The sequence below is a fragment of the Emys orbicularis genome, chromosome 13 (genome assembly GCF_028017835.1).
Source record: "Emys orbicularis isolate rEmyOrb1 chromosome 13, rEmyOrb1.hap1, whole genome shotgun sequence".
Classification (NCBI taxonomy): domain Eukaryota; kingdom Metazoa; phylum Chordata; order Testudines; family Emydidae; genus Emys; species Emys orbicularis.
In genome coordinates this window covers 49,768,388-49,794,851 of record NC_088695.1, presented here as the reverse complement: position 1 = coordinate 49,794,851, position 26,464 = coordinate 49,768,388, and the positions used below count along the sequence as shown (strand labels likewise).

Genomic DNA, 26,464 nt, shown 5'->3' with positions numbered 1-26,464 from the left:
GCAGGAGCTGAGCTTAGGGGTTAGGGATGGTTTCACATTTGCTGTGGGTTTTCTCAAACATGGTGATTATAATAGCAAGACTGGGGCCATTCTCTCCAGTGGCTCTCTCCCGTGGCTGCGGTTTCCCAAAATTGCTCTATATGAAGAAGGCTGATGCAGTGGAACAGCTTCTGTAATAAGAAACTTTTCCAGCAGAACTACAGCCCTGAGGGAAGCAGGAGGGGAATGTCCATGCCATATGCCCCCCCAAGGATGAGTGGATTACACGCCCACCCCACAGGCGGTCTCATATGCACCAGCGGATTGGTGTGCCTGTCTCACGTCCAGAATTATGCTTATTACTTATTTATGCAGCACTATAGATGTGCAGTGAATTCAGTAAGAGGAAAATCTAATTTTTTAGAATACCGTTTATTGTCCAAAGACTGAATGTCCACATATGAATTATACAAAGCATCAGAGACATGCACAGTCTGCTTGTCATTATTCAACAACTTTCATGTGTTTCCAGCACAAGAAGGTCTCAGACTTCAGATTCCAGCAAAAAAAAAACATATTGCTCCAAAAAAACCCAAACAAAAACCCCACCCAAAAGCCTTAAATTATGGCAGCAAGTTAGATACTCCTTATTTTTAATACTTATCAAGCAAAGATTTGAAAATAACTGTAATGTAAACTTTTTATTTTTTTAAATATTGTGAATTGCTTGCATGGCGGAGGAGACTGGAGCTAGGAAGGAAGGGCAGAGAATGGAACCGAGAACAGAAGACATAAATTAAAAAAGCCAATCAAGCATCCTTCATATACTTGACATATATATAGAGAGAGATTTTTGCAATTATTTTGTGTGAGGCTCACCTATCGTGCTTGCCGACAGCCATGATATTGTTGTTCAGCAAGGCCTTGGAGACAAACTAGCAAGAGGCAAACGTATGGTACATCCCATCTCCAAATCCAACTTCTGAAGACTTGTGCACTTGGCAGAAGAGGGGGATTGGAAGGAGGGAGGAGGGAAAATAAACAAACAGAAAAATCTGGAGGACTCAACCCTCCACAGGACTTTCTTGATACTCTTCCCACTTCATGTTGAATGCTTCTAATGCAGAAATGCGTTTAAAAAAAATAAGTGCAGTTCTAATACCTAACAAGGAAATTAAAAAGTTACAGCACAGGAATGATACAGCGGATGCCAAAACAAACTGAAACATTAAAATCAAAGATAGAGCATCATCAGAGACAGGAGTAAATGTCACATATGATATAACCATACAGTAAGCAAACAGGAGTCTTATATTGAATTGATTAGTTTTTTCCCCTCTTCATTTTTATATATTGAAGTCACCCAGACTGGTCCAATATGACATCATTAAAATCTTACACCGATGCACAGCATGAAAATGCCCCTGATTTCTGGTCTGCAGGGATAATTTCAGGACTCTCCAAACCTGCTTTAGCCAGGATCTCTATGTTTTATCTCACCAAGGTCTGTGCTGGGCGCATTCCAGGTGGGCTAGCTATGCAGCGCTCTCTAGTGCCTCAGCAAAAGGAAACCGGCTTGGAAGAAGACTGGGGTTGAGGGTGGCTGGGCGGGTTTCACAGAAGGATGTAGCAGCCAGAGGCCAGGGGGGGGTGTGGGTGTGGGTGTGTATATATCTTTACTTTTATTACAGCTCACTGTCATGAGCCTCACAACCACGATCAGCAAACAGCCATCAGTGGGTATAAAAATACCTCGTCCTGTGGGGTCTCTCTCAGCGCGCTGTGTTTCTCGGCAGAACACTTGGAATAAGCCTCCGATCGCCAGCTCCTGGATTCACACAACTTGCTGGGAATAAAGGCTCTCGGCAAGGGAAGCGGCTATGGGTCATGGTCAGCATGCCACTGTCTGTGGGGCTAGAGCGCTCTCAGTTCGTTGTCCTGCTGAGCAATGAATTCACAATAATACCTCTGCTGTTTGCATAATCCTACAAGCTAAACAGTAACCAAACCCTTCCCCTAACCTGGAACTTGGCATTAGCACTATGTGGACGGCACAAGCATGCACTAGGACACAGATCCGGCAGCTACACCACAGCAAGGCATACACATACCCACCAGGGGATTTGCTTTCTTTACTAGACTGCCAGGATGAAGGCGCAGGACCGAAGCCTGCAGGGGTCTCACGCATGCGCCACCCCAGGGGTCCAACCTCAGCACCCAAGGACTTGGAGGGAAGCATGAAACAACAACAGTGCTTGCAAATGAGTGAGAAGGGGACCCTCCGGTCCCCCTCAAAAGATGCTGATGCTGATGCTGGGGATCACAGGGACACTGTCAGTGCAAAGGGCCTTTATCTTACTTGACAAAGGCTAAGGAGACTTCGCTAGAGCCGAATCCTTTCCTGGTGCCTGCAGTCCAGCTGGGACTCTCAGCCAGTGCTACCTTTCGCTGACTCTCCCTTCTAGCCCAAGAGGTGGGGGTGCGTGTGACCAGGGGAGCAGTGGGACTAGAGGGCTTACAAAGGAGATTTGGGGAATGCTGGTCTCTCTCGGGCAGTGGAGAAGGCTGTTTGAAAAGAGACGCCAATGTGCTGGGGGATCGAGGGGCAGGAGGTACCCAAAGCAAGGGACACTCCAGCCCCAGGTGAGGGGAACCTGGTAGGCCTGCTACACAGAATGAGACACATCGACCCTCGAGCATTCTGGTTTCCTCCAGAACAGCACTGGGATCTCATGGATCAAAGTCCGGCTGGTTCAGGATTCTCCCCTGACTAGTATGAAGCCATCCCATGCCCCACTGCATCTGTGAAAGGAAAGAATGGGAAAGCACTGCTGGGAACTAAATACAACGGTGTGGCCCCTCACCCCACTTTGGAAGCACGTGGCATTTAATCACCCGATTGGGACCCACTTGGGATACTGTATTTTCATGCTGTTTCCAGGAAGTGATGTCAGAGATGGACCAGTCTAATTTCTTGCAGGCCTTTCTATTGGGTACTGGAATGCAGCTATTCAGCTTAGGGGTCCTCAATGTCGAGAAACTCTTGCTTGGGTGGGGCTACGCCACGGTACCACGCGCACGAGCCGTCACTCCTCTTGATGCAGGCATAATGCTTAGCCTGTCGCCCGTTGATGTTCTTCTCCGTCACCCAGTCTGTCCAGAGACATTCGTCCGACGAGGAGACGAAGCACGGAATGGAGGGGCAGCGGGAGATCTGCAGGAGAACAGAGACCATTGCTGAGCACACACGGACGCCCTGCCTGGCGGAGAGATGGACCTGCTGTGCCTCTTCCATCTCCCACATCGGTCACTCTGGGCTGGGGGACGGAGAGAGACCCGGAGCCAAGGAAAGCAACTCGCTAAAGTTCCGGGGTTAAAAGAGGGGGCAGATGTCCCTCTCCCCCTTCAAGCCTCTTCCTTCCCCACCCTACTCCCCTCTCCAAGCACACGAGGAGAAAGGGGTGGCTCTAAGGCCATGGTCTTATCTGTCCCCAACCGTCACCCCTTGTCCACCTAGCCCGCAAACTCTTCCGGGCAGGGCTGAGCCTTTGTCTCCAAGCATCTGTGAATGGCCGTTCAGTCCCGGGGCAGTTCCACGGGAGTCAAACTGGGATGGATCCTGCTGAACACCAAGCACCTCACCCAACCCTTGGCAGGAGGTTCCCCAAGAACAGGTTAGACAACCTCCAGTGAGGGGGTTCCACAGCCGCTCGAAGCCTGTTCCAGGGCTTAGCTCTCCTTACACGGAGAACGTTTTGCCAGTCTGGCAGGGCCGGTGGAGGAGAGTGCGGCGGGGGTACCACCGTGCCTGGGAGAGGGCCCACCCCAGGGGGAATCTTCCCTCCCTTGTACCACTCCCCCGCTACCTCCCCGAGTCCCAGAGCCATCGCCCCTGCCCCCCGACCCGACCCCTATTAGCCAAACAAATGAATAGAATGGGTCGCTCCTCTTCAGGAGCATCTCTGCTTTTACCCAAACCCCCAGGGATGGTGACTAAGCCACAGGAAAGTCCGAGCAAGATTCTCAGGGTCCCATAAGGGAGGCAGGGGCCTGTCTGGGATCTGGGCTGAAGATGGTCCAGGCCCTTTGTTCCAGCCACTGGACACACGGCTCCTTTTAAGAGGCAGAATTGGGTCTTCCTCGGATTGAAGGTGAATTTCCCAGTGCTGAAACCAAATGTGGCTCTTTGCCTGGACACAGCTACACGCAGAGCGAAGTCTCTCGAACAGAGGAATCAGGACAGTCTAGCTCTGCAAACCATCCTGACGTTGGCATGTCGGAGGCCAGCAGTTCATCTCCACCCCGTACGATGCAAGGTGGGCTTAGATCACATCCTTTAGACAAATACTCCACATCTGACTGCAACCGATCCATCCAAATACATGCCTCCAGCCAAGTTACAGACAGCAGGAGATGTGGGGGCTGGGGTGAGGATGGGTGCATGGCAGAAGCCTGGCCGTGGAGAGTCCAGCTTGCCCAGGGAGCAGAGGGCAGCATTCTGAGCAGAGGGGATGCAGAGAGATGAGGAAAAGAACAAAGAGAGCGGAGGAGAGTGGGGAACAGCTCCAGGATTCCCCAAAACTGGGGTCTGACCCCACCTTTGCCAGAGACTCCCTAGTGACCTTCAGCAACTCACTTCCGCTCAACTACCAGAAATCCCTAGCAGGGTGTTGTGAGGGTACGTGGGATGCTTAGATCCCTTGGGGATGAGGGCCTGGAAACAGCCCCAGTTATGTAGTAAACTTTTTAAGGCAGGGACAGTATCTCCCTAGGTGGCTGTGGAGGGCCCGATCCCGAGTAGGGGCCTGTGGGCAGTACTGCAATAGGAGAACAGGAGGCCAGGTGACCGTCACTCCTAGACAGCCCGCTCTCTGGGATGCCTCGCACCCTTGCTAGCAGTACCCCTCATTGGCCATTCCAGACAAAATCACTGGCTTTGCACTGCTCTCAAGACTCTTACCCCAGCAATGCACTGATCCCTCTTCAGATGCAAACCCAGGCCTCGATTCAGGAAAGTATCTCTGCCGTTCACTTCAGCACGTGCTTTCCTGAGTCTCAGCACCGTATCCAGCCAAGGTCACTCGACCCCAAGCCTGCCGACAGCCCCAGAAACCTCAGCGCACCACAAGCAATGGCAGGCTCCGGGCAGGCGGGCTCCCACTCTGCATACCTTGCACTCACAGCCCATCTGGTACCGCTGGTTCAGACTCTTCTTCTGAGTGGCACTCAGGGAGTCCCAAGGGACGATGAAGTCGCACAGTGTGATGTGCATCTTGCCGTTGCCTTCGGACTTGCCTGAGGAAAGGTCACACAGCGCTTTAGTCTTTCTAGGGTCTCTCCAGAGTACCTGTGCAGCAAGCTAGGTGATGCTAACTCACTCAACCCCACTGAGCTGCCGGCAAGCCCCCCGTGGTCTTTCCCTGAGGCAGAGAGTGCTGGGAAGGGAGTTGATTGGTTAGCCCTTGGCCAGAGCTCCTACTGACTGCTCAGACCTGGGTCAGCTCTCCTGCCTCAGATCAGCACCTCCTGTCCGCTCGGTTCTGCTCAGCGAGCAAAGCCAGGAGGAAGCTGCCCTGGCCCACGCCCCAGCTGCTTGCTCGGGCCAGGTGTTCCAGGAGGCTCCAAAGGGAAAGATGAGCTGGGCGCCTCTGGAAAGGTGGCCATCCCCGCTGGAGAGATCACAACGCTTGTGAGGTCACACGCCAAGGGGCCACTCAGCAGGCAGCAATGCAGAGGGGATAAAGCCAAGGGGGCTGTCCAGAGTCCTGCCCAGGCAGTCCGGCTTCTAGGCTCAGGGCCTTCCCTGCCGTCTACATGGATCGGGAGGACTTTATTTATGGCTTGTTGATTGGCGCCGCTCTAGGGCCCGTGTTCTGAGCGAGCATATCCCAGGACGAGCAAGAGGCTACAGAGCAGGACACTCTGACAGCCTCCATCTGGGGAGAGGCAGAGACGGACGTCACACCTAGAAGCAGACACTCCTGCAGCACCAGACACTGGGGCCCGCAGGGAGTGGAGTGGCCAGGAGAATGGACCAAGAGATGGATCCGGCAGAGCTCAGAGAGCCCACGAGAAACACCTGGGTGAAGGCATGTGCAATAGCACTCACACTGCAGCCAGACTTCTCTGGCGCCAGGGGCACGGTGCCCTTCTCCACTAGTGCCATTGGGCAAGTGCCGGACACGGAAACGGACACAGAGGGAGACTCCCGTGCTCCTGCCTCTAGGACCGAGAGCTGCAGCTTCAAATGCTCCTGTGGGTTCGGCAGGACAGGAGCACTCTCCCCATTGCACAGACAGGGAAACCAAGGCCGACAGGCCCCAGGGAGCAGCAGCCAATGTCCGAGCTGGAATGAGTGCTCCTGGTGGCCGGCCCTGTGCTCTGAACGTGATCATTGCCCCCAGGCCAGCATGGACTAGGCACCAGCCTGCACACTGGTCAAGAAACGCTACCGGCTTTATTGGCTGTTGTTATTTCATTGGAAGCCACTAGATGGTGCCAGAAGGGGCCCAGATGATCAGGGACCCTGCAAGGGATGGGGCAGAGGGTTTGAATGAGAAGCGTCCCGGTCAGGGCCCTGGCCCTGTGGCCAGCATGGGAGCACCATGTGTGCGGTGCTCACTGCCCCAGTTCTGGCCAGGATCAGAACGGCACTAAGGGCTCTGGGGGGTCCAGCACAGGGGCCGGGGGAGGGCAGAGGGGAACCCTACGGCAGTGCTGCAATCTGGACCTCTCCTGAGGTCCCATGGCCACAGCAGAGAGCAAGCCCCTTGGCTGGAGCAGGATCTCAGTTTTGCAGCCTTTCCCTGAGCGATTCCCACAGCTCCAGGAAACCTCTCTACATGGGTCCACATCCCTTCGCCTGCCTCCTGCCCACAACTGACTCAGGTCAAGAGAGCCTTTGAGATGCCCCAGTGTCCTGCTTCGGTTCGAGCCCCGGAGCCAGCTCCTCCGGCAATGCACGTCCTACCTGCAATGAGATATTCCTTCTTCCCGCCGGTGTCCAGCGACACCCCGCACACAGCCGAGGAGGGAGCTGTGTAAATTAACTCTATGTCCTTGTCAGGTCCTTTAAACATCTAGCAGGGAGAGAGAGAGAGAGCGCGGTCAGACAGGCGGCACTGCTCGGCCCCACACGCTGCGGGAGCACGTGCATGGCAAGGGGGGAGGAAGCTGAGCTCTCGCAGTGCTGGGTGGTACTGACAGGTCACGGTGGAGGGAGCTCAGCACTTGCAGCCCCCGCAGATGGGATCCGAGGGTGGGTTTGCTGTGGGGACCCCCTGACCCAGTTCATGCTCCAACACCCTCTTCCCACCTGCTCCCCCAGAGCCAGACTCCCCCAGGCTGGGGTCTTTACCTTTATCTGCTTGATCTCGTACTGGATCCGTTTGATCGGATTCCCATAAACATCATTCCCAGAATCCACCTCTTTTCCGGAGACAGCCTTTGCTCTGATCACTGCAACAAACAGACAGGATGGGCATTAGTGGGGGAGACCCAGGAACAGCCTCCATTCCCCAGCCCCGCTGGCTCGGTTTCAGCCTGCCCGTCCCCAGACAGCGGTGCCGAGGGGAGCTGCACCGAGGGGCAGCGCTCTGAGCAGTGAACGCCTGTGTTTTTACAGTGCAGCGTTGGCCAGGATGGTTTCTGGTGCGATTACGCTGATGTAAGGCTCCCTGCTCCCCCTCCACAGCCATTAGCCATGGACAGGGTTGGCTGAGTTAGAACTGGCCTCTCCCTCTGATTAGTTTGTTGTCCACAGTGGAATCAGATTGGTGCTAGCGGATGCTGGGTTCCAACAGTTATTGCTGGTGTGTTTCTAGTGCCGCTGGCTTCCCTGGCAGGGTCTCCACCCCACCCCTCCCCAACAGGCCTGCTAGCCAGACAGGGCTGCAGACTAACCCCCGGGCAGACAATGGGGAGTGTTAAAGCCCTGCTGGTGTGGAGCCAGCACATGGGAATTCAATGACTTTACAGTGCAGTAAAGGAAACTGACCCCTTAGGTGTCTATTATAGGGCAGCAAAACAGTCTCCAACGCAAGGCCAGTCCCACACCTCAGCCTCGCCAAGCTGGTCTCCTGTAGGGTTTGGTCTCTGCCCATAGCTCCCAGGCAGGGAGTGGCTCCTCCTGTTTGTGCAGCACCTAGCACCCAGCTTGTGCTACCAGAGGGCTGCTAACCACTGAAATCCCCTGTGCAGTGCCTGAGCTCTGGGTGAGCGAGTCTTTCCACTGCAGCCCCTTCTAACTGTCCTTTGACAACAGCCTCCGCAGAATGCCTGAAGCCTGGTCTGGAGGCAAGAAGCCGTTAGCACCAGGGACTGCCTGGGGAGAAATGGTCTGGAGTTACAAAGAGAGGAGCGTGTGAAAAGTGCGGGCTGGGCACGTGCCACGGGACCGTCATGGCATGCCAAGGCTCACCCTTCTACACAGCTGCTTCCCGTGTGTGCGCAGCTGTAAGGCCCCAATCCTGCAAATGGGGCTGTGAGGAGCGACACTCAGGTGGGCACAGATTCCTGCACAGGTCAGGCCCCACCCACTGGGGGGGCGGGGAGTCCTTCACAGCACGGAGCTTCGGTCTGCTGGCAACCTCAGCCAAGCCTGCAAACTCCGCAGGCTGGAGAACTCCGCATTTTTCTTTTCCTTTCCAAGGCCGTATATTAAATACGAAAGCTGGTGTTAAGACTCCGCACAGCAGGGGGAAACCAGTCATGCAGCCCAGAGCAAGAGCAGCTCCCAGGGACTCCTCAGCACGGGCAGCTGCTTCTCCAGAGACTCCCGCACACAGCTGAGTAGACGCTGCTTTGATCGCAGTCTCCTTGCTCTCCAGCTCTGCCTGGCTTTAGACCCCGGGCAAAGAGCTGAATAAGCAGCATCAGAATAGCTGGAAAAGCAGCACTGGGGGAATGCTGAGCTCTGAGAAAAGCACCCGGAGCGGCAGGGGAGGATGAAGATAGAGGAGAGCAGGCTGGAGACAGAAGGGAGGAGAGGGGGACAAAGGGAGAGGGCAGAGGTCCTCAGTTTCTTTCTTCTAGTTCACTAATTTCCCACAAAATCCATGAGGTTCTGCCCAGTGGTGCCCAGCCCATTCCCTGAAACGTTGGACTCGATCGGCTGCCGCATCATGTTACAGGCACACAGCTCCTCGCCGTCAAGCGGCGTGTACGGCCCGGCATCCCACGGCCCTTGCACAGAGACGGAGGAAATAGCTAGGAGGAAGGATGGGGAGAAGGGAGGGGAACACCACGAGGCCAGCAGAGGCGGCACGTGGCGTGGGGAGGTTTTTAGGAGCAGCAGCCCTGGGGTGAACAGAGAGCCCCGCTCTGGACTGACAGCCCATCCGAACTGCACAGCCCGGCCTTGCCCCTGAGCTGTTAATTCTGCTTCCTCTAGCAGCCGCTCAAACCAGCATCTGTGTTTGAGATCAAGGGGACGCGCTGGCGGAGGAGCCTCCTGCCAGATGTCGGCTGCTGGAATGCTGGGCGGCCACGAGGAACCGCATCCTCCCTCCAGGCCGAAAGCAGAGCGAACCACATGATGTCACTTCCTCCCCAAGATGCCTGGATAAACAACCCCTCTATTCACAGCAGGGCTCATGGGAAACAAGGGCTGGGGCTCTGGAAAAACAGCCAGGTAGGTGGGTCTGTCGGGGTAAGCGCAGCAGCCGGCAGCACGAAGGGAATGGGCCTAGCCAAACCCCACAGACCTGCAGGCTCCAACCCTGGGTCCTGGACCCACTGCCTCTCCCAGTTCCCTATGGCATCAGCTGCTCCACATCCTTGTGCCCCTCCTCCCAATGCAGCCTCATCGCTTTGCAACACGAGTGAGTGGCAGGAACAAGGGCCCATGTGTGGGCACAACTGATAGGGTGAGGGCTCCACCCCAGAGCTGGCAGCTTTCCTGCGGCGATGCCACTCCCCTACGTACACAGCGAGGCCTGCACTGAGGAGCCCATCCTCCCCTGGCTCTCCCCTGCTGGCATCCACCTCCACCCCAGATCTAATGATCTGCACCGGAGAGGCTTGTCCTGCAGAGCGGGGAGACAGCGCAGCTTCCATTGCAAGGCAGAGGGCACCGGCCAAGGCCTAACAACTTGTTCTCACAGCAGAGTGAAAAGTGGGCAGTGCCCTCCATGCAGGACAGAGAGGGGCAAACTGAGGCAGGGCCAGTTTGGAGGGGCAGGGCTGGTAGGGGGCAGGGCCACTTCCTCCCCAAAGGCAGGTTCAGGAGCCAGGCTTCCCACTGCTGCCTAGAGTCACTTCCTGCGGTGTCCCCTCCCCAGGGCAGGGTCCTTGCCGCCCGCTGCCCCGGGCAGAACTTGCCACGAGCACAGCTCCCCTGGCAGCACGGCTGCCCCACTGTCCGGGCGAGACGTCTGCAGGGTCAGGTTCCAAGCCTGGATTTAGGCTAATGCCAGTTGCTAACAGTGCAGGGCAGGGCCTGGGGGAGGGGAACATACAGAGCAGGCGGGGGCAGAGCCTGGCGGAGGGGCAGGGGTTAAACCTGGTCCATTCTGCTTGTCCAGGGGGATGTGATCCAGTGATAACTAGAGCCGTGGGGCTTCATGATCTCCCCCACCCCTGCTCCCAGCTGATGATTCCAGAACCACGCATAGGGCAGGAGCTCATCCCCCTGGGGCAGGATCCAGGGGACTCCCATGCAGCAAGAGAACCGGGCTGCAGGGCTGCCATGCTCGCCGGGCTCCGCCAGCCAGCCACGGCCCCTCTGCCTCAGACACTGAGCTGGCCAGTCTCTTGGTAACGCCCAGGGCAGACCGGAATCCAGCTGGCTCCAACAGCCCCAGGCAAGGGCAGCGCACGGTGCAGACACCCCCCCATGGCCCGGAGCAGCACGCCTCTGCACTGCAAGCGTGAGAGTGAACAGGCCACTGGAGAGTATCGGCACGGGACACCCCGCTCCCTGCAGAGATCACTAGCGTGAGGGTTTGTCTAGCAGCATTTGTGGCCCGTTGAGAACTCGAGTTAACCGACCGTTATCGCAGGCGAGCCGACACCAACGAGACACTCCCCAGCATTCGCAGCGTGTCCCGAGCGTCCCTGTACGACCCCCTCAAAGCCCCACTGTTCTGTGACAGCCCTGGAGCTAGGCCTGAGCCCTGAGGGGGCCGCCAGCAGCTGGTGTGGGGCAGTGCAGCCTTTCACAGGCACCCAACGGGTTGGGTTACAGCCCAGGCTCCCTCGGGCTTTGCCTCCACCAGCCTAGCCCATGCTAACGGCCAGGGCCTCGTCCACACTGGGCTATCAGAACACGGGTTAACGTTCCCCTCAAGTCCTAGTGCAGACGAGACCTGGGGTTGGGATCAGCACAGCTGGGCCCAGGCCTGGCTGGGACTCTCAGGCACTAGCGCAGGAGCGGTCCACAGTAATTAACCAGCCCTAGTGTCAGTCCTTCGTCTGGGTCTGTAAACCCCGGGGGTTAGGATTGGGGGCAGCATGCCGGGCCCCAGAGCCCTGGCCAGCACAGACAGCTCTCATTGGGGCTGAAGAGCCACATGGGGCACCGAGTGCCCTGCCCAGGGAATTTAACCCCAAACCTAGCCAGCTCCCAGCCCCAGTGCTCCCTCCACGCCTGGCGCAGACTCTGGCTCTGCCTCCCACCCCAGTGCGGACGCCAAGCCCAGCTCCCCTCCACGTACTCCGACTCCAGCTCCCTGTGTCTCTGCTGAACACGGGTCGGGCCTCTGACCAGCCCTGAAGGGCAGGCCGTGAACTCAGCTCCCCTCCACTGCTGCAGAACAATTCCTGGAACCCCAGCCCCAAGGAGCCGGCCTCAGGCTCTCAGCCAGCACAAATCCCACGCCAGGTACCGCCATCATGACCAAAACCTTTCAGGATCAGCGCCTGCAACAAGACGGCAGGGCTCGGCCCCATGGAGAAGTTCCCTTCCCGCACTGCTGGGCTGTCACGCCATTACCTGCCCCAGGCCTGCGCTGGACAGCTGCCGTTTATGGGGCGGCTGGCATGGGCAGCCAGCGAAGCCAGGCCACTCCGTACATCTGGCACTAACCCAGGCCTCTCCTCACGCAGCCAGCGGGGCTCTCCAGGGAACGGCTTGGCCCAGCCAGGGTCTCTGGCATGTCTGGTCACATGGAGAGGTGCTCTGCTACCACAGTGATGGGCCAGAGAGGTGCCATACACACCCAGGGCTGTGCTGAGAGCCTGTCAGCTCAGCTCCCAGCAGAGATCGTCCCCACCCAAACCCTGGGCCTGGACTCCCCCAGCCTCTGGGAAAGGCTATGCCAAGCTCGGGACACAAGCCATGCAGTCGGGCCCTTGGCAGGGAGAGCAGCATTGGTCTAGGTCCCTCCCGTCTGCTGTTTGCTCTTCCCCCAACATGACACCTCCCTGACCCACTCTTGGCCCTGCAGCACTGGGGCTGGGAGCAGCTGATGGGGTGGGCGGCGTGGTCCTAGTTACCAGACAGACGCATCCAGGCCATGCCCAATGCAGCAATCAGCAGCCATGCCCAGTGCTCCCTGCACAGCCGCCGCCTGATACCCAAGGAGTGAGGGGTTCACCACTGGAGCTGCTCACGACTCCGAGCTGGCTGGGACAGGAAGTGCTGGTGTAGGGGCCAAGGCCTATGCCGGCTGTTTGCCCTACTGCCACTCCCTGCCCCCACTGATCGTCCTGCCCTCTTGGCACCCTCAAGTCACATCAAGGGGCTCGTGGGGATGGCTCTGAAATAGAGGTGTCCCCGTGAGCTGCTGGCCAGCTCCTGCCTGGACCCCCAGCTGCCCCAGGGAGCAGAGCAGAGAGGACAAGCCACTCCAGCTTTGCTTCGGGTAGGGTAGCAAACAGAGCAGCTGCTGCCCATGGTTCCTGCCTTTGGCCTGGGAGGGTGGGAAGTGACATTGGCTTAGTGGCTGTGGGCGGGAAAACGGCTCCTGGTTCAGTGGGCTCCGGCCTTTTCCATTCACGTGCTGATGAATCACTTGACAAAAATGCAGCCCTATCTAGGCCGATTTGTTCTGAACAGTGCGGCTTTGTGGAGCAGACGGCTCTGCACTTCCCGTCCAAGAGCCCAGCCAAGCTCCACGCTGACAGCCAGGAGCCAGAGGGGAGAGCGGGGTGGGAAGGAGAGGGAGAGAGTCAGCCCAGGGAAATCCAGGCCTGCCCAGGGCACAGCACGAGGTCCCTCCCAGCCCCTCAACGGGAGGCAGCTCCGAGCACTCAGACTGTGAGTCAGACCCACAAAGTCAGGAGATTTTAATGCTAAGAAACCTTTTGTATTTGCCATTTCTGCTGCGTGAGCTGTTCAAGTCACGTTTTCAGGCACCTCTGCAGTCGGCGGGCTGCAAACATACTAGGGATTCCCAACGCAAGCCGAGTTCCCCACCGATTCCCTGACTCCAGGAGCTGGAGCTTTAATGGAAATCCCAGCTACGCTCCAACTCAGGCTAATGTCAGAAGAGAGCGACGATGGCCCCATATTGGCTCCCCGGGAAGGACAAGGTGCCCTCCCCAGGCAAGGGAATGGGACACGCAGAGCCCAGTACCCTGGAGATAAAACACCCCCCTCCCTGGGAAAGATGCCAGCAGTGGCCTGGCAAACTGGGGCTGCCTAGGATCCCAACTCACACCTCATTAGCTGCATGGCAGTGAGCACTGAGCATCCAGGGACATGTCTGCATCCCTGGGCAGGGGCCTGGGCGCACCAGACCCACTGCCAGGTGGCTACCCGGCTGGGTGAGATGTTAATAGCGGGGGCTTGTCTGGGGCTCTCGGACACCATGGCAACAAGTGGGGTATGGCTGCATGGCAGTGGCACGAGCCAATGGATTGGACCGAGAGACTGTTATAATGTGGGGGGGGGGGAGCACGTCACCTTACACATTTTAACCAATAGGATTGTACTATGGAAATTCCCTGATGCCGTATGGCAATTAGCTGTTACTGCTGAGCTCACAGCCCCCCACTCCATCCAGGATGAATCTAAGAGTCCCCCAAACCTGCCCCAAAGCGGGGGGGGGGGCCCAGGATTGCACACAGGACACCAGCAAACACACACTTCTCATCCCCACACTGCCATCTCCTGCGCTGTCTGAATCGCTAGCCAGCCAAACGCCGCCCCTGTCCTGCTAACACCACCTCCGGGAGCCAGACAAGTGTGTTCTGGGCAGCTTTCAAGCACTTGTCCTTTAGCTGCCTCTGCAGCAGCCTCCATGCAGAGAGAGAGAGAGAGAGAGAGATGGGTGCAGCTCTCCCCATTCCAGCCCGTCTCCCTCCCCACAGATTTCCCCACTGGCTCTTGGAGGCGCTGGGATGTGGACCCTTCCCCCTCCCCCTCCCCCCCACTGCTTCTGATAACCAAACTGACCTCGTGGCAGCTGACCCAGCAAGACTCTGCCAAGGCAGAAGGCTGTGCCAGGTGTGTGCAATACCTGTGTGTGAACACACACACACACACACACACACCCCTAAACCCAAGTGCCCTCGCTCCAGCTGGTTCTGAGCAGGAAGCTCACTCTATGGCCCATTCGGTCCTTGGCTTCCCTGCAGAAACTCCCCTAAACCCATGTGTTTTTGACACTGGGGGCGTTCAGGGGGAGCCGAGCAGCCAGCAGCGAGTGGTAACTTTCCATCACGACTGCCCTGGGCTGGATCTGTACCAGGGATCTCGAGAGAGAGGCATCACAGTCCACCGTCACGCCTGAGCTAGCCAGTTCCCAGGCCAACACACAGAGGAGATGATGCATGTTGGTTCTGGGGCGCAGAGCTGGATGAGAGGTGAGGTCATGGGGGCACAAGCGCTTTATCTGGGCACCGCTACAGTCAGTCCTTGGCACCTAGATAACAGGGGCTCCCTCAAAATAAGTAAGCCCCTGACCGACCCTCTAGCCTAGAGGGAGAAGAGAACAACCTGGAAGAGCCTTTGCAGTTCTGGGTGGTTTGAATTAAAGCAGTAGCATTGGCACCACACGGGGTTTGTGGGAATGGGTTTAACCGATAGCCACATCTGAAATAAACCCCCAGCAAAACAGGAACGCCTGTGTGCTTTTAAATGGAAACTTCCTGCCCGGTGCTAGGGCCTGAAAACAGGGCTAGGAACGAGGGGAAGCCAGCCAAGCTGCAGGAGCCTGATGCAGCAGCACCCAGAGTCTGAACCATCTCTGCTGTGATCTGTAACCTGGGCAAGGGCAATTCCTGGGTCGCCATATCCCTCTGCTAGCTGGGTGGCACTGCGCTGCCAAACCCACCTGCGTCCCTGCTACGAGAGAGGCTCCCTTCCAGGTCCCGCCCTGTATGCGGGGAATCCGACCCTGGGATACTCCATGTCTTCAGAGGAAAGGAAGACCCAAGTAACAGCACCTAGAAGCGAGTACTCCCACCCACCCTCCCCTTCGCTCCATTCTGCAGGCACAAGCTGAGACACTGCAGTTAAACTGCCCCTTAGCCCAAGTCAGCTGGCACAGGCCAGCCACCGGTGTCTCATTGCAGTGCAGACAGACCCTGAGGGACTTTCCCAAGGCCTCCAAGAGAGCGGGGAGCAGAGCTCTGCGCTCCTGTATGATAACAATAGTCAGCATCCCAAAGCACAATAGCTACCACTGATCCCATTTCACAGGTAGGGAAACTGAGGCTCAAAGACCTGCCCAAACTCAGTATAGAGCCAGTAACAGGACCCAGGAGTCCTGACTCCCAATCACTCCTCGCTGACGTTGGCCAGTGGCTCCCAACAGAGCGCTGAGGGGCACTGTGCTACTCAGCCGCTGCACCCGTGTTAGAGCACCCTGTCATTCCGGCCATTTCTGAGGTCCCAACGCCATGGGCCCCCAACAGCCCCCCACGGCCCCCACCACCATGTAACAGGGTGATCACCACCCACACAACCCTACATGGCCTCAGGGTGGCCCTGCAAGCAACCCTGCCTCAATTTCCCTCTGAGTCCCCAGTAAATCCAGACAAGCTTTCCGAGCATTAGTAGCCCTTGCAGGGTTCATTTATTATCATAACCCAGCCCCAACACCCAGAATTCCCCAGCTCACACCAACAGTCCATCCACACCCCCAGTACAGCCCCAGCCTCTATTGCTACACCCAGGCTGGGACTCCCCGGCGTGGCCCCGGCCACCCCACCACACCTCACCCGGCCCCTCTAGCTGGGCAGCTTCTCCGCCCGTTTCATTCTCAGGTCTGGTCCTAGAGACATCAGCGCACTCACCCGTCCATCATTCCCCAGCCTTCAGCCCTCTGCAGCCCCAATGAGCCAGCAGGTACCTCCCTCTGCAGCACTCAGCCTTCAGCCCGCTCTGGCCTGGGCAAGTTTGTGGGTGACCCCCCCCTCCCCCAACTGACCTGCTGCCTCCTGCTTTCACCAGCTTGCCCTGACTCCACTGCTCGGCAGGGCCCTCACCACTCCCTCCTTTGGGGCAGCCCAGCCCAGCCCTGCTCTGAGCGGTCTCTGGCCACCCTGTCCTCTCTGGACTCTCCCTTGCCTTCAGGCTGCCTCTCACCTGTAACCCCCAGGCCAGAGGTGCTGAACTAGGGGTGCTGCTGCTGCACCCCCTGACTTGAAGTGTTCCCATCATATGCAGGGTTACAGTTTGGTTCAATGGCTCTCAGCCCCCCCACTGTAGAAGTTGTTCCAGCCCCCCTGGCCAGGGCAGCCCTGCCCTCCTGACACCAAAGTAGGGTGCAGCCGGACTGAAAACAGGCTGCTGGGCCCAATTTCATTTAAGACGCCAGCTCCCCTGAGCAAGGGGCTGATCACCATGTGCTGGCCAAGAGCAAGAAACTCCCCCCACCCTGTGGTGCTGTGTCTCCCCCACCTGAAGGCCACGTCCCAGGCGCTCAGCTGGTAGGTCCTGTGTCCCCACTGGTTACCATGGCAAGGCCCCGGAGAGCATGAATGCTTCACACCAAAACACTGCAAGCTCCAAATCTGCCGCTTAATTGGAGCCTGGGGCCCCATGAAGGGAGCGCTCTGCTGGGGCTGAGCTGCCAGCCCCCCACCCCCCGACTCCCCCTCCCTGCACCGGGGACCAGAGGCAGCAGCAAGGGAATCGGACAGCTCTGGCCCAGGCGCCTTTGAGCAGCCCCCCTGGGGGAAGGGAGCGTCGTGCAGGGAGGGGCCCACTCTCCACATGCAGCCAGCTGGTGTGCGGATGGGTCTCCGCTGATCCCTGGCTACAGAATCGCTCTAAGCCGACAGGAGAGAGCTCTCCCATCCGTCGGCTTAATTAATCCGGTGCCAAGGAGCAGCCGTAGGGATATCGGCAGGACATAGCGCAGTGCACACCGGCGCTCAGGTCGGTGTAACTTACGTCGCTGGGGGGCGGCTTAGTCACACTGACCTGAGCGGCAGTGTAGCCCGAGCCAGTGCCCCACACGGCGTTACTCTGCAGAGCGCAGCTACCTCCAGGGCAGCCCCATGGCCGGACAACGTGGCTCCCGGCGAACGGCTGCTTGTCTGACTGGACGCTTCTCCAACATCCAACTCCAGAATCACGGGGCTGGTTCCACCCCCAGAGCAGCCAAGCAGAGCTCCCTGCAGGGACTGTGCAATGCTGTCTGCCTGGGGCCCTCGCTTTAAGGGTTAATTTCCACCCCCAGATGAGGGATTAGATGGGTAACAGGTCATCTGCCCAGGCCGTTACCATGGCAGCAGGAGTCCCCACTTACACAAACCTTGCCTGCAGTCAGGGATGTGCAACAGGCACAGATACATCGGCAAAGCTGGCCTGCATGGAGATCCCCTGGGCGCACACTGGAGTTTGCCCCACAATCCTCAGCTACTGAAGACAAGAACGAACTGAATTACAAGTCATTGACCTGCTGAGTCAAAGCAGCAAAACAAGTGAGCTTCCCAAGGGGCACCGCACAGCCCGGCCCGGCGTGGCGCTGCACAGCCCGGCCCGGCCCGGTATGGTATGGTGTGGCACAGCCCGGCACCGCACAGCCCAGCACAGTATGGCATGGCACTGCACAGCCCGGCGTGGCACCGCACAGTATGGCGTAGCACAGCCCGGCCCTGCCCGGCACGGTATGGTATGGCGTGGCACAGCCCGGCACCGCACAGCCCGGCCCAGCACAGTATGGCATGGCACTGCACAGCCCGGCGTGGCACCGCACAGTATGGCGTAGCACAGCCCGTCCCTGCCCGGTATGGCGTAGCACAGCCCGGCCCTGCCCGGCACGGTATGGCGTGGCACAGCCCGGCCCCACACAGCCCGGCCCAGCACAGTATGGCATGGCACCGCACAGCCCGGCATGGCGTGGCACCGCACAGTATGGCGGAGCACAGCCCGGCCCGGCACGGTATGGTATGGCGTGGCACAGCCCGGCACCACACAGCCCGGCCCAGCACAGTATGGCGTGGCACCGCACAGCCCATCCCTGCCCGGCCCGGCCCAGCACAGTATGGCATGGCACCACACAGCCCGTCCCTGCCCGGCACGGTATGGCGTGGCACAGCCTGGCACCGCACAGCCCGGCCCAGCACGGTATGGCGTGGCACAGCCCGGCACCACACAGCCCGTCCCTGCCCGGTATGGCGTGGCACAGCCCGGCCCGTCCCTGCCCGGCACGGTATGGCGTGGCACAGCCTGGCACCGCACAGCCCGGCCCAGCATGGTATGGTGTGGCACAGCCTGGCACCGCACAGCCCGGCCCAGCATGGTATGGTGTGGCATCGCCCGGCAGAACACAAACTGCTTCTAACAGCAGAGAAGAGCCAGAAGAAGAGCAGCTGCTTGCCAGCCTCCCTGCTCCTCCTGCACTGGGTGTTCCCCTGGGGTCAGCAGGAGGTTCCCTGGCTCCTGCATGCCCCAGTTCGGAGGGGCACTGGGACAGGAAGTGACCTCACTCCAAGCAGCTGTGACACAGCACGATTTACTAAGGCGAGGGGGAGAGCCAATCACGTGGCCAGCATGAGGCATCCCAGCGCCCGGCGTCTCCTCCCAGAGCTGGCAGGCTTGGCGCTGCCAGAAGAGGGTTTGCTGGGAGGCACCCACAGGCATCTCGTATTCCATCACAGCCACACACCTCCCTAGCAGCTCCTCTACCGACCTGCCAGCACGGACCTGTGCTCGGGGCTTCCCTGGGCGTGAGCCGGCGTCAGCCACAGGGAAACGCTCTGATCGGGGCCCTGGGCTGAGCCGTTCGCTGCAAGGGAAGCAGAGGCTGCTAAGCTCAGAAGGAGGGGGCTGCAGGTGGTTATTATTTATAGGTCTCTGTTGGTGCACGGCACACCCTGGCAATGGGCTAGACCCTGCTCGAAGGTGTAAATCTGGGGTCACTGGAGTGAGTCTGGATTACACCAGCACAGGGTAGCCTGAAGGGAGCGAAATCCCCAGGGATCCCCATTTTCTATTGTTACTGCTCTGAGGTGTCAGCCAGCATAGAAAGGATGAGAGTCCAGCTGCAAGGCAGGAATCCAGAGCCTGCCCTGTAGCTGGGACCCCCTTGCCCTAGCCCCCCCGGAGTGAGTCTGCCCTTAGCCCTGCCACACCAGCTCAGCTCCGCTCCACCTGCCGTGCTAGCGTCGATAGGACACCAGCATCTCTCCCCCTAGCCAGAACGGGTCCATGTGACAGAGCAGGGAAACCACCAGCAGTCCCACCCCCAGCAAGGCCCCCCTGCCCCAGACCAGCACCCCGCCCCAGGCCAGCACCCCCTCCCCAGGCCAGCACCCCCTCCACCCCCCTGCTCGGGGTGGAGAGAGTTCCTGAAGAAGGCTAGTGAGACAAGGTCAAAGTGCTGGTGGGGGTGGATCTGAGGCAGTCAGGGAAAGACAGGACCCGGCAGGTGATAGGGAGTTTCCAGGAAAGGCCAGGAAGGGCCAAGGCCCCGGCAGTGGAGGTGGGCTGTCCACATGCAGCACAGCTTCAGGGGCTGGTTTGGGCTGTTCCACTCGTCACATGAGGCAGCTGCCAGGGCTTGGGGTTTCCAGCACTGCTGCAGGGCTCCAGACACACAACTCCCCTGCAGCTCTCCCTCTACAGGGGCTGTGCATCTAATCCCATGGGGGCTCCGTTCGCGCCCCAGCCACGGGCCACGCTCGCCCAGCCCTGCTGCAGCACAGGCAGAGCCACTCCAGAGCAAGCTGCAGCCTCCCGTCCCTTGGCCGAACGCTGGGGGACTATCAGAGCTGGAGTCCCCACTTGCCCAGCCTCCCCCTTCTGCTCCTCCTGTCCTGTGGGTCATTTCCATGTGCTGCTGGCCTCAGGCACTTCCCCAGGGCTTGTAACTAACCAGCCAGAGCCTGAGGCCCCAAGGAATATGCCGGTGGGGCCAAGGCCATGGGCTGAGTCCTTGCAGAAAGCCGGGAGCTGCAGCCTGCCCAGAGGCCGCGTTGGTCTCTGTGGGGCTGGCTGGGCTGCAGACTTGCCCAGGAGAGCTCCAGTCTGAACAAGGCAGCAGAGTCAGGGTCAGAGGAAAGGGAAGTGGCCCCAGGGCCATGAGGCAAACCCTGGGCTGGCTTCTGCAGAGGGGAGGGGAACAGCACTCCCTGCACTGGTCTCACACCCCTATGGGCCATGGGCCTGAGGTCTCCCCCAAACACAGGAGGAGGGGGACATGGGGCAGGGAAAGAAATGCATAGAGAAGCCAAGTGACTTGCCCAAAGTCACCAGCAGCCAAGATACAAATTCAAGACCTCCTGGCTCCTGGTCTGGTGCCCCTCCCTGCAGCCCCGCTGCCCCCACTACCCAAAGCTCAATGCTTACTCCCCCCTTCCTAAAGCTTTGCCTAGAAATCAGGCTTTCTAGTCATGCCCATTTGCTTCTGTGCCCAGCCAGGCTCCCCCAGCCCAGGCAGAGCTGGCTTTCTGGACTCTGAGCGATAGCTCCCCTCCCAGCAGGCGGCATGCACGGCCCAGTGCAGGGAGACACCCAAGCAGCATCACGGAGCCCAACGCCAGGAGGGACCACTGTGATTGTCCAGGCTGAGTCTCAGGCCTTTTTCTGCAGCCACATTAGGTCAGCAGCTGCCGCCATGAGCGAAGAAGCAGAAAGTCACATCCTCACATTCCATCTAAATTGCATCACAACAGTGTCCCATCAGGCTATTAAGGAGGCTCCTGTCCTAGCAGCACCGAGAAACCGATTGCAAGAGGTCTGATGAAAATGCTGTTTGATGCATCCTGTCTGGCAAGGAACCACTTCAACAGTTGTGATTGTGAAATCTCCACTTCTCTTGTTTTGCCTTGATAAACACTAGAGAAGCAGGGACTATCTGTAGGGTCTCCGTCAGGTTCTTTCATTGTTTCTGTCTGTTGCATAACTAATTTTGTACGATTTAAGTCAACTAAGGTGGTGGGATCTGATTGGGTAAAGAATGGTTTCACAATGTGCTGGTATTGGTGAAAAATACTGTCTTGTAGGACTTTAGTTTACAATGATTGGTTACAGTACAGCTAAGCAGGGCTCAAGTTTTAAATATATAAACTGGGGACCAAAAGGAAGTTCCTTGGAACCCACTCCAGGACACAGCCCAGGATCAGAGCTGCCAGACCTCAACACCCTGCCAACCATACTGTGCAGAAGCGGGAGGCCCCGGACGACCTGATCCTGACTGGCCCCCAGGAAAAGTCCGTCTGCCTTACTGGGAGTGGCGAGCATTGTCTGCTTAGCGTGTGCAGTCTGTTTTGATGAGTGTTAATAAATAGAGGTTAAGGATATTACGGTGTAAGGCTCTTCACTGGTAAAAGACCCTGCAAACCCACAGAAGAATACACCCCGAGCCCTAGGAACTGGGTATGGGTGGCCCCAAGCCCTCAGAACAGGGTAAGGGTGGAGGTGCCTAAACTAACCGGGTTGCGGCTTGAGCCCACAGAAGGACAGAGGTGGGTGCCCTAGAGCGTGCAGATAACACCCATATCACATGGGCCAGAGAATTGCCCCTTGGAAGTCTGACATCCTAGGGCCTGTACCGCAGCCATGCCCCACAGCCCTGCATGCTAGCCGCATTGCCCCTCCCTGCCCCCCATACACCCCACCCCCCAACCGAGAGAGATGGCATCAAGCCAGCCGGGATCAATGCCCCAAAGCCTGTCACCTCAATGCGGGAGAGAAGCTTGTGCAGGTCAGAGCCAAGGGCACCAGCTGCCTCTTCCTCGGCAGTGTTCACTGGGCCACAGGCCAGGTCTCTGCCCTGCTGGGGGCTGCTCGCTGGGGAGCTCTCTCCTCACTCACAGGTGGGTTTTACTTCGCAGCCAGACGAGTGGTGCGACCATGGCCAGGATCCCAACTAGGGCAGGTGAGTGCCCATCCTCCAGCCCAATTCCCGGCAGCATTTCCTGCTTTAGTCACTCCCCCAAGGCCCTGTCACGGATGAACCATCCAGAGGGACCACTGAGGCTGGAGCCTGCATGAGGAGTGGGGAGCCTGGGAGGATGAGGGCAGGAAAGGGACACAGAGGCCAGCTGACATGTGCGGTGAACTGCAGCTATAGCGCCCTGCCCAGCTCCCACTGAAAAGCTCGGGGAAATCCAGCAGCTCAGATTGATGCTGCTTCACTTTGTCTAAAACCTTCCTGTCCCTAAATCAGTTTGCACAGTCCCTAACAAACAGCGGGGCCCTGAGACTCGGGGGGGGGGGGCAGAGGTGAGGCCCCCAAAGCAGGGAGGCCAGCCAGGGGCACTGGGCACCCAGGAGCGAGGGGAAAATGGGGCAGCGCAGGGTGTGCGGTGATGGAAGGGGGCTGGGCTGTCAGCCGACCAGAGCTGCCAAAGTATTTCAGAAGGTCTCTCTCCAGCCAAACCTGGGTGCTGTGGAATGGCACTGCCCTGGAGTGCGGCAGGCAGTGGGACTGGGCTCAATTTGTTTAATATGTTAAATGCAATAAGGGCATTATTCATAGAAAGAGGAATCCAGATCCCAGCCCTGCCAAGGCCGCCCTTTCAGCAGCATCCAAGCCGAATAAACTGGGATGGAGGAAAGGAAATGCCTGGAAGTAAGGAACAGACAGAAGGTGACCCAACCCAACACGGCCCACTCCCCAGGGCAGGGCCCGGCTCTCTGCTCAGCATTCCCGACCGGACCCTTTGGACACAGCGTCCAATCAGCAACAGCACTGACAAAGCTCTCGCCTTCCCCAGGGCGTCACCACTAGCTTGAGTCAATCAAGATGGCAACGTGCAATGCTAGTTTTTGTCATTAGGGGCTCAGCTGTATTGAGCCAAACCACCAGAACAGACAGCTCCATTTGTGCCTGGTACTCGCCCGCCACAGGCCCACTGCCCAGGCTGAGCACGGGGGAATGGGTGCACGGGGACGCAGAGAACAAAGCTCAGACTTCGAGGAGGATCTTCCTCCCGTCCCCGCTGACAGATTCAGAACCCAGAGAGCGAGAATGGCCTTGGGGATTCTCACCCTACCAGACAGGCACACTCCTGGCAGCACGGACTGACACACCCTCTCCCACCCAGCACCACCTCCAATTAAACAGGCAGAAGCCCTGAGGCCACAAACCCGGAGAAGCTCAAGTTCGGTTTGAGGCTGGCGCTGGGTCCGGAGAGAGCTACAAGACTTCACTATCGGGTGCGTTGCTGTTTAAGCTTCATCTACGCAGCCTCCCACACGCCAGCAGGCCAATCCAGCCAGGCCTGGAGGACGACGAGGCTTAAAGACATTACTGCAGGGAACCATAAAATGTGCAATAAATTTGATAACTGCAAGGTGGTGAAAGAGGAGATAGTCGGGAGGCCCCACTTTAGGCCGCGTGTGTCTGGTCCCACAGGCTGGAGGGAGCAGGGAGCTAGGTGGCAGGGGTGATGGCAACAGCTGAAGCAGAAAGGAGTCTCAGCGGAAAGGCGAATGGCCCGAACGGCAGAGGCAGATGGCACACGAGGAGGACAGCAGAGGCGTCTGTTCCGGTCTCTCGCCAGAGCCAGGCCCAGTCCAGCTCGCACGTGCACAGGCTGGCTCAGCGCTTGCTGGGCAGAGATGGGACACCAGCAGCTCCTGCCCTGGGAAGGGCTGCTGGGGAGAGGTGTTGAATCAGGGCAGTCCCTGGGAGCCCTGGCCAGGCCCCTCTCAGGCAGCACCACCCTGTCTGGCTCCAGGCTCCCCGCGCAGGGTGGGGGTTGCAGGTGCCTTGTTCCATCACAGACGCCTCCAAGTCCGGGACTGGGAGTGACCTGCCAAGGACCCCACGGAAACGGCTCTGTTCAGGACAGACTAATCTCGGATGGGTTTTAACGGGGGCGGGAGCAGCCAGGGCTTCTGTTTGCTCCCGGTGCTGTGACGGGCCAGCTCCCCAGCAGCTACCAGGGCAGCAGCAAGCCCTTGAACTCAGCTCTCCGCAGGGAACAGCGCCCCGGCTCCGCTCTGCTGATTGGATGCAGCGAGAGCGCTGCCCCTGGGCACAGCTACCAGGCGTGGGCACAGGGCTCGGCCTGAGCCTGGACCCAAAAATAAATCCTAGTGAACCAGACAGGGCTGGAAAGCGGGGGGCGGGCGCCTATTTCAGGCACACTAAAGTTCATCCTGTACAATCCATCCTCCTACGACTCCCCCCGCGGCCTGCCCCGAGGTAAGCGAGTTCCCTGCCCAGCCATCACAGCCTGCACCCTCCCTCCTGTCTCTCGGGCACCCCTGCCCGGCAGCTCCGAGCCAGGGGGCCGCAGAGTCGGAGCCCCCCCGCGGAGAAAAGAGTTTCACGTTTGCTCGAGCGCCGCAACCCAGCGCAGCCCCCAGAGCCCGGGCTCCAGACCCCCCCGGCCCGGGCGCACGTCTCAGCCCAACCGCCCCAACTTTCGGCGGCGCCCGGCCCCTCCCGCGGGGCGGTCTGTGTTTCCCGGCCCGGATCGATCCCTGGCTCCGCCGCAGGCCCGGGCCCCGCTCCGCCGCAGGCAGACGGGCCGGGCCGGGAGAGTCGCGTCCCGGGGCGGGCGCGGCGCGGCGCGGCGGGGGCGCCTCTTACCCACGTCGGCGTTGCAGAAGGCCTGCTGCGGGTGCACCGGGGAGCAGCTGCAGGCGTCGGCCGGGCGCGCCGCCCTCCCGAGCAGCAGCACCGCCAGCCAGGCCAGCAGGCTGGGCAGAGCAGCGCTCATCTTGCGGGTCTCAGAGCGCCCGTGGGGGCCGCCGCATCCAGCCAGGCGCTCCCGCCCCGTCCCGCCAGCTCCCGCCGGGCCTGGAGAGCCGCGTTCCCGCGGACCGGAGGCTGCAGACGCCGCGGCTGCCTCCCTTGCGCGGAGGGTTTGCTGCGCTGCTCCGCCAAAGCTGCTTTTAACGCGCTCGGGGCTCGCCGCTGCTCCGCCCCGTGGCACGGGGCCAGGCCCTGCGCTCAGCAGCTCGCTCGCTCTCGCCCCTTCCTTCCCCCGGGCCTGCGGCGTGGGTCCGGCTCCCCTTGCGAGGGGCAGGGCCCCGCCGAGCTGGGGCAAGTCAGGCCTGGCTCCAGGCCCAGCCCTGTGCCCCTCTGCTCCCCCCAGACCTGGGGGGTCACCTCTGCTGCTGGGCTCGGATCGGACCCTAAGCCTCTGGGTCAGCACCAGCCCTGCCAGCGCCCCAGCAGTGCCCAGGCCTGGGCCGCAGTTAGCAAGGTGCCCCAGGCGGCTCTGTGGGCCAGCGGGGAGAGGGCACAGCACTGGGGATGAGAGCAAGGCCACCGCTGCAGCGTGCCCCCTCCCATGGGGCAGCACCTTCCAGAGAGCCCCCCCCCCACCGCTGGCAGGAGTAACCTCGCCCTGGCAGCGACCGGTGCCTCCCCAGGAGCCGAGAGCGCTGCCCCTCCCTGGGCGCAGAGGGCCATGGCATGCCAGCTTGGCAGGTATTTCAGGAAGAGAATCACGGCCAGGGGGTTATTTTCTTCCCCTGAAATGTGAGCGCTGGGGGAAGGGGCAGGTTTCCTGCCATCACACACACACACACACCCCCCCGTGCTCAGGAGCCAAGGGCCCACAGCTGTGACATCAGCACCAGCCCAGACTCGGCCTCACGTGGAGGTGGCAGCTGGCCAGTGCTGAGCGGAGCAGTACATTTCCTCCAAGGGCTGTGATTATGTCTGTGCCCAAGCATTTCCTGGTTTCTCTTCCCATCTCTTGCCCCCCCTTCCCCATCTCTCTTCCCTTGAGCACCACAGGCAACTGCTCTCCCACCGTGCTGGGACCGAGCGCTGCTCACACCCACCAATGTGCCACTTTCCAGACCCTCGTCCTTTACTGTGCACACAGAGCTCAGATCTTCTCTCTGGGCCCTACAGCCCTCAGTGCAACCCCCCGACACTCAGCCCGGGCCTGGCTGCCCACCGGCCTCCGTTTCAGTGCTGGAGGAGGCAGGCTTTGTGTAACACTGACGGCCACATGCTGCGGACACAACTTTCCTGGTCATTCCGCGCTCAGGCACTCCAGCAGTCCCTGCCTCCGCGTGAGAGTGGGGAGGACGCGTGGCTCTGTGGCTGTGCCTGGCAGGGCTGTGGGGACTCAGTACTGCCTGCTACACCGCAGGGACAGTCTGCTCTGAACTCCAGCTCAACATCACGATCAAGCAGCCATGACCCCGCTCCTTGCCATGGCCCTGGGCTCC

General features: G+C 59.3%; 1 protein-coding gene across 1 annotated transcript; it reads right to left on the bottom strand.

Annotated features, from left to right (window-relative positions):
• Positions 1–702: 702 nt before the first annotated feature.
• Positions 703–24,993, bottom strand: TIMP2 (TIMP metallopeptidase inhibitor 2). The gene is made up of 5 exons (XM_065415390.1): positions 24,864–24,993; positions 7,337–7,437; positions 6,950–7,058; positions 5,150–5,274; positions 703–3,193 (listed from the first exon to the last, which is right to left on the bottom strand). Exons 1-5 carry the CDS (start codon positions 24,991–24,993, stop codon positions 2,996–2,998), a joined length of 663 nt encoding a protein of 220 aa, XP_065271462.1. The 3' UTR covers positions 703–2,995.
• Positions 24,994–26,464: the final 1,471 nt, after the last annotated feature.

What these genes read in the sequence shown, in the direction of transcription:
- TIMP2 (XM_065415390.1), bottom strand. Translation starts at nt 24,993, where the DNA reads ATGAGCGCTGCTCTGCCCAGCCTGCTGGCCTGGCTGGCGGTGCTGCTG. An exon ending in CTTCTGCAACGCCGACGTGG is followed by an intron (nt 7,438 to 24,863) that starts GTAAGAGGCGCC and finishes TGTTTGTTGCAG; the next exon opens with TGATCAGAGCAAAGGCTGTC. An exon ending in AGATGGGCTGTGAGTGCAAG is followed by an intron (nt 3,194 to 5,149) that starts GTATGCAGAGTG and finishes GTTCTCCTGCAG; the next exon opens with ATCTCCCGCTGCCCCTCCAT.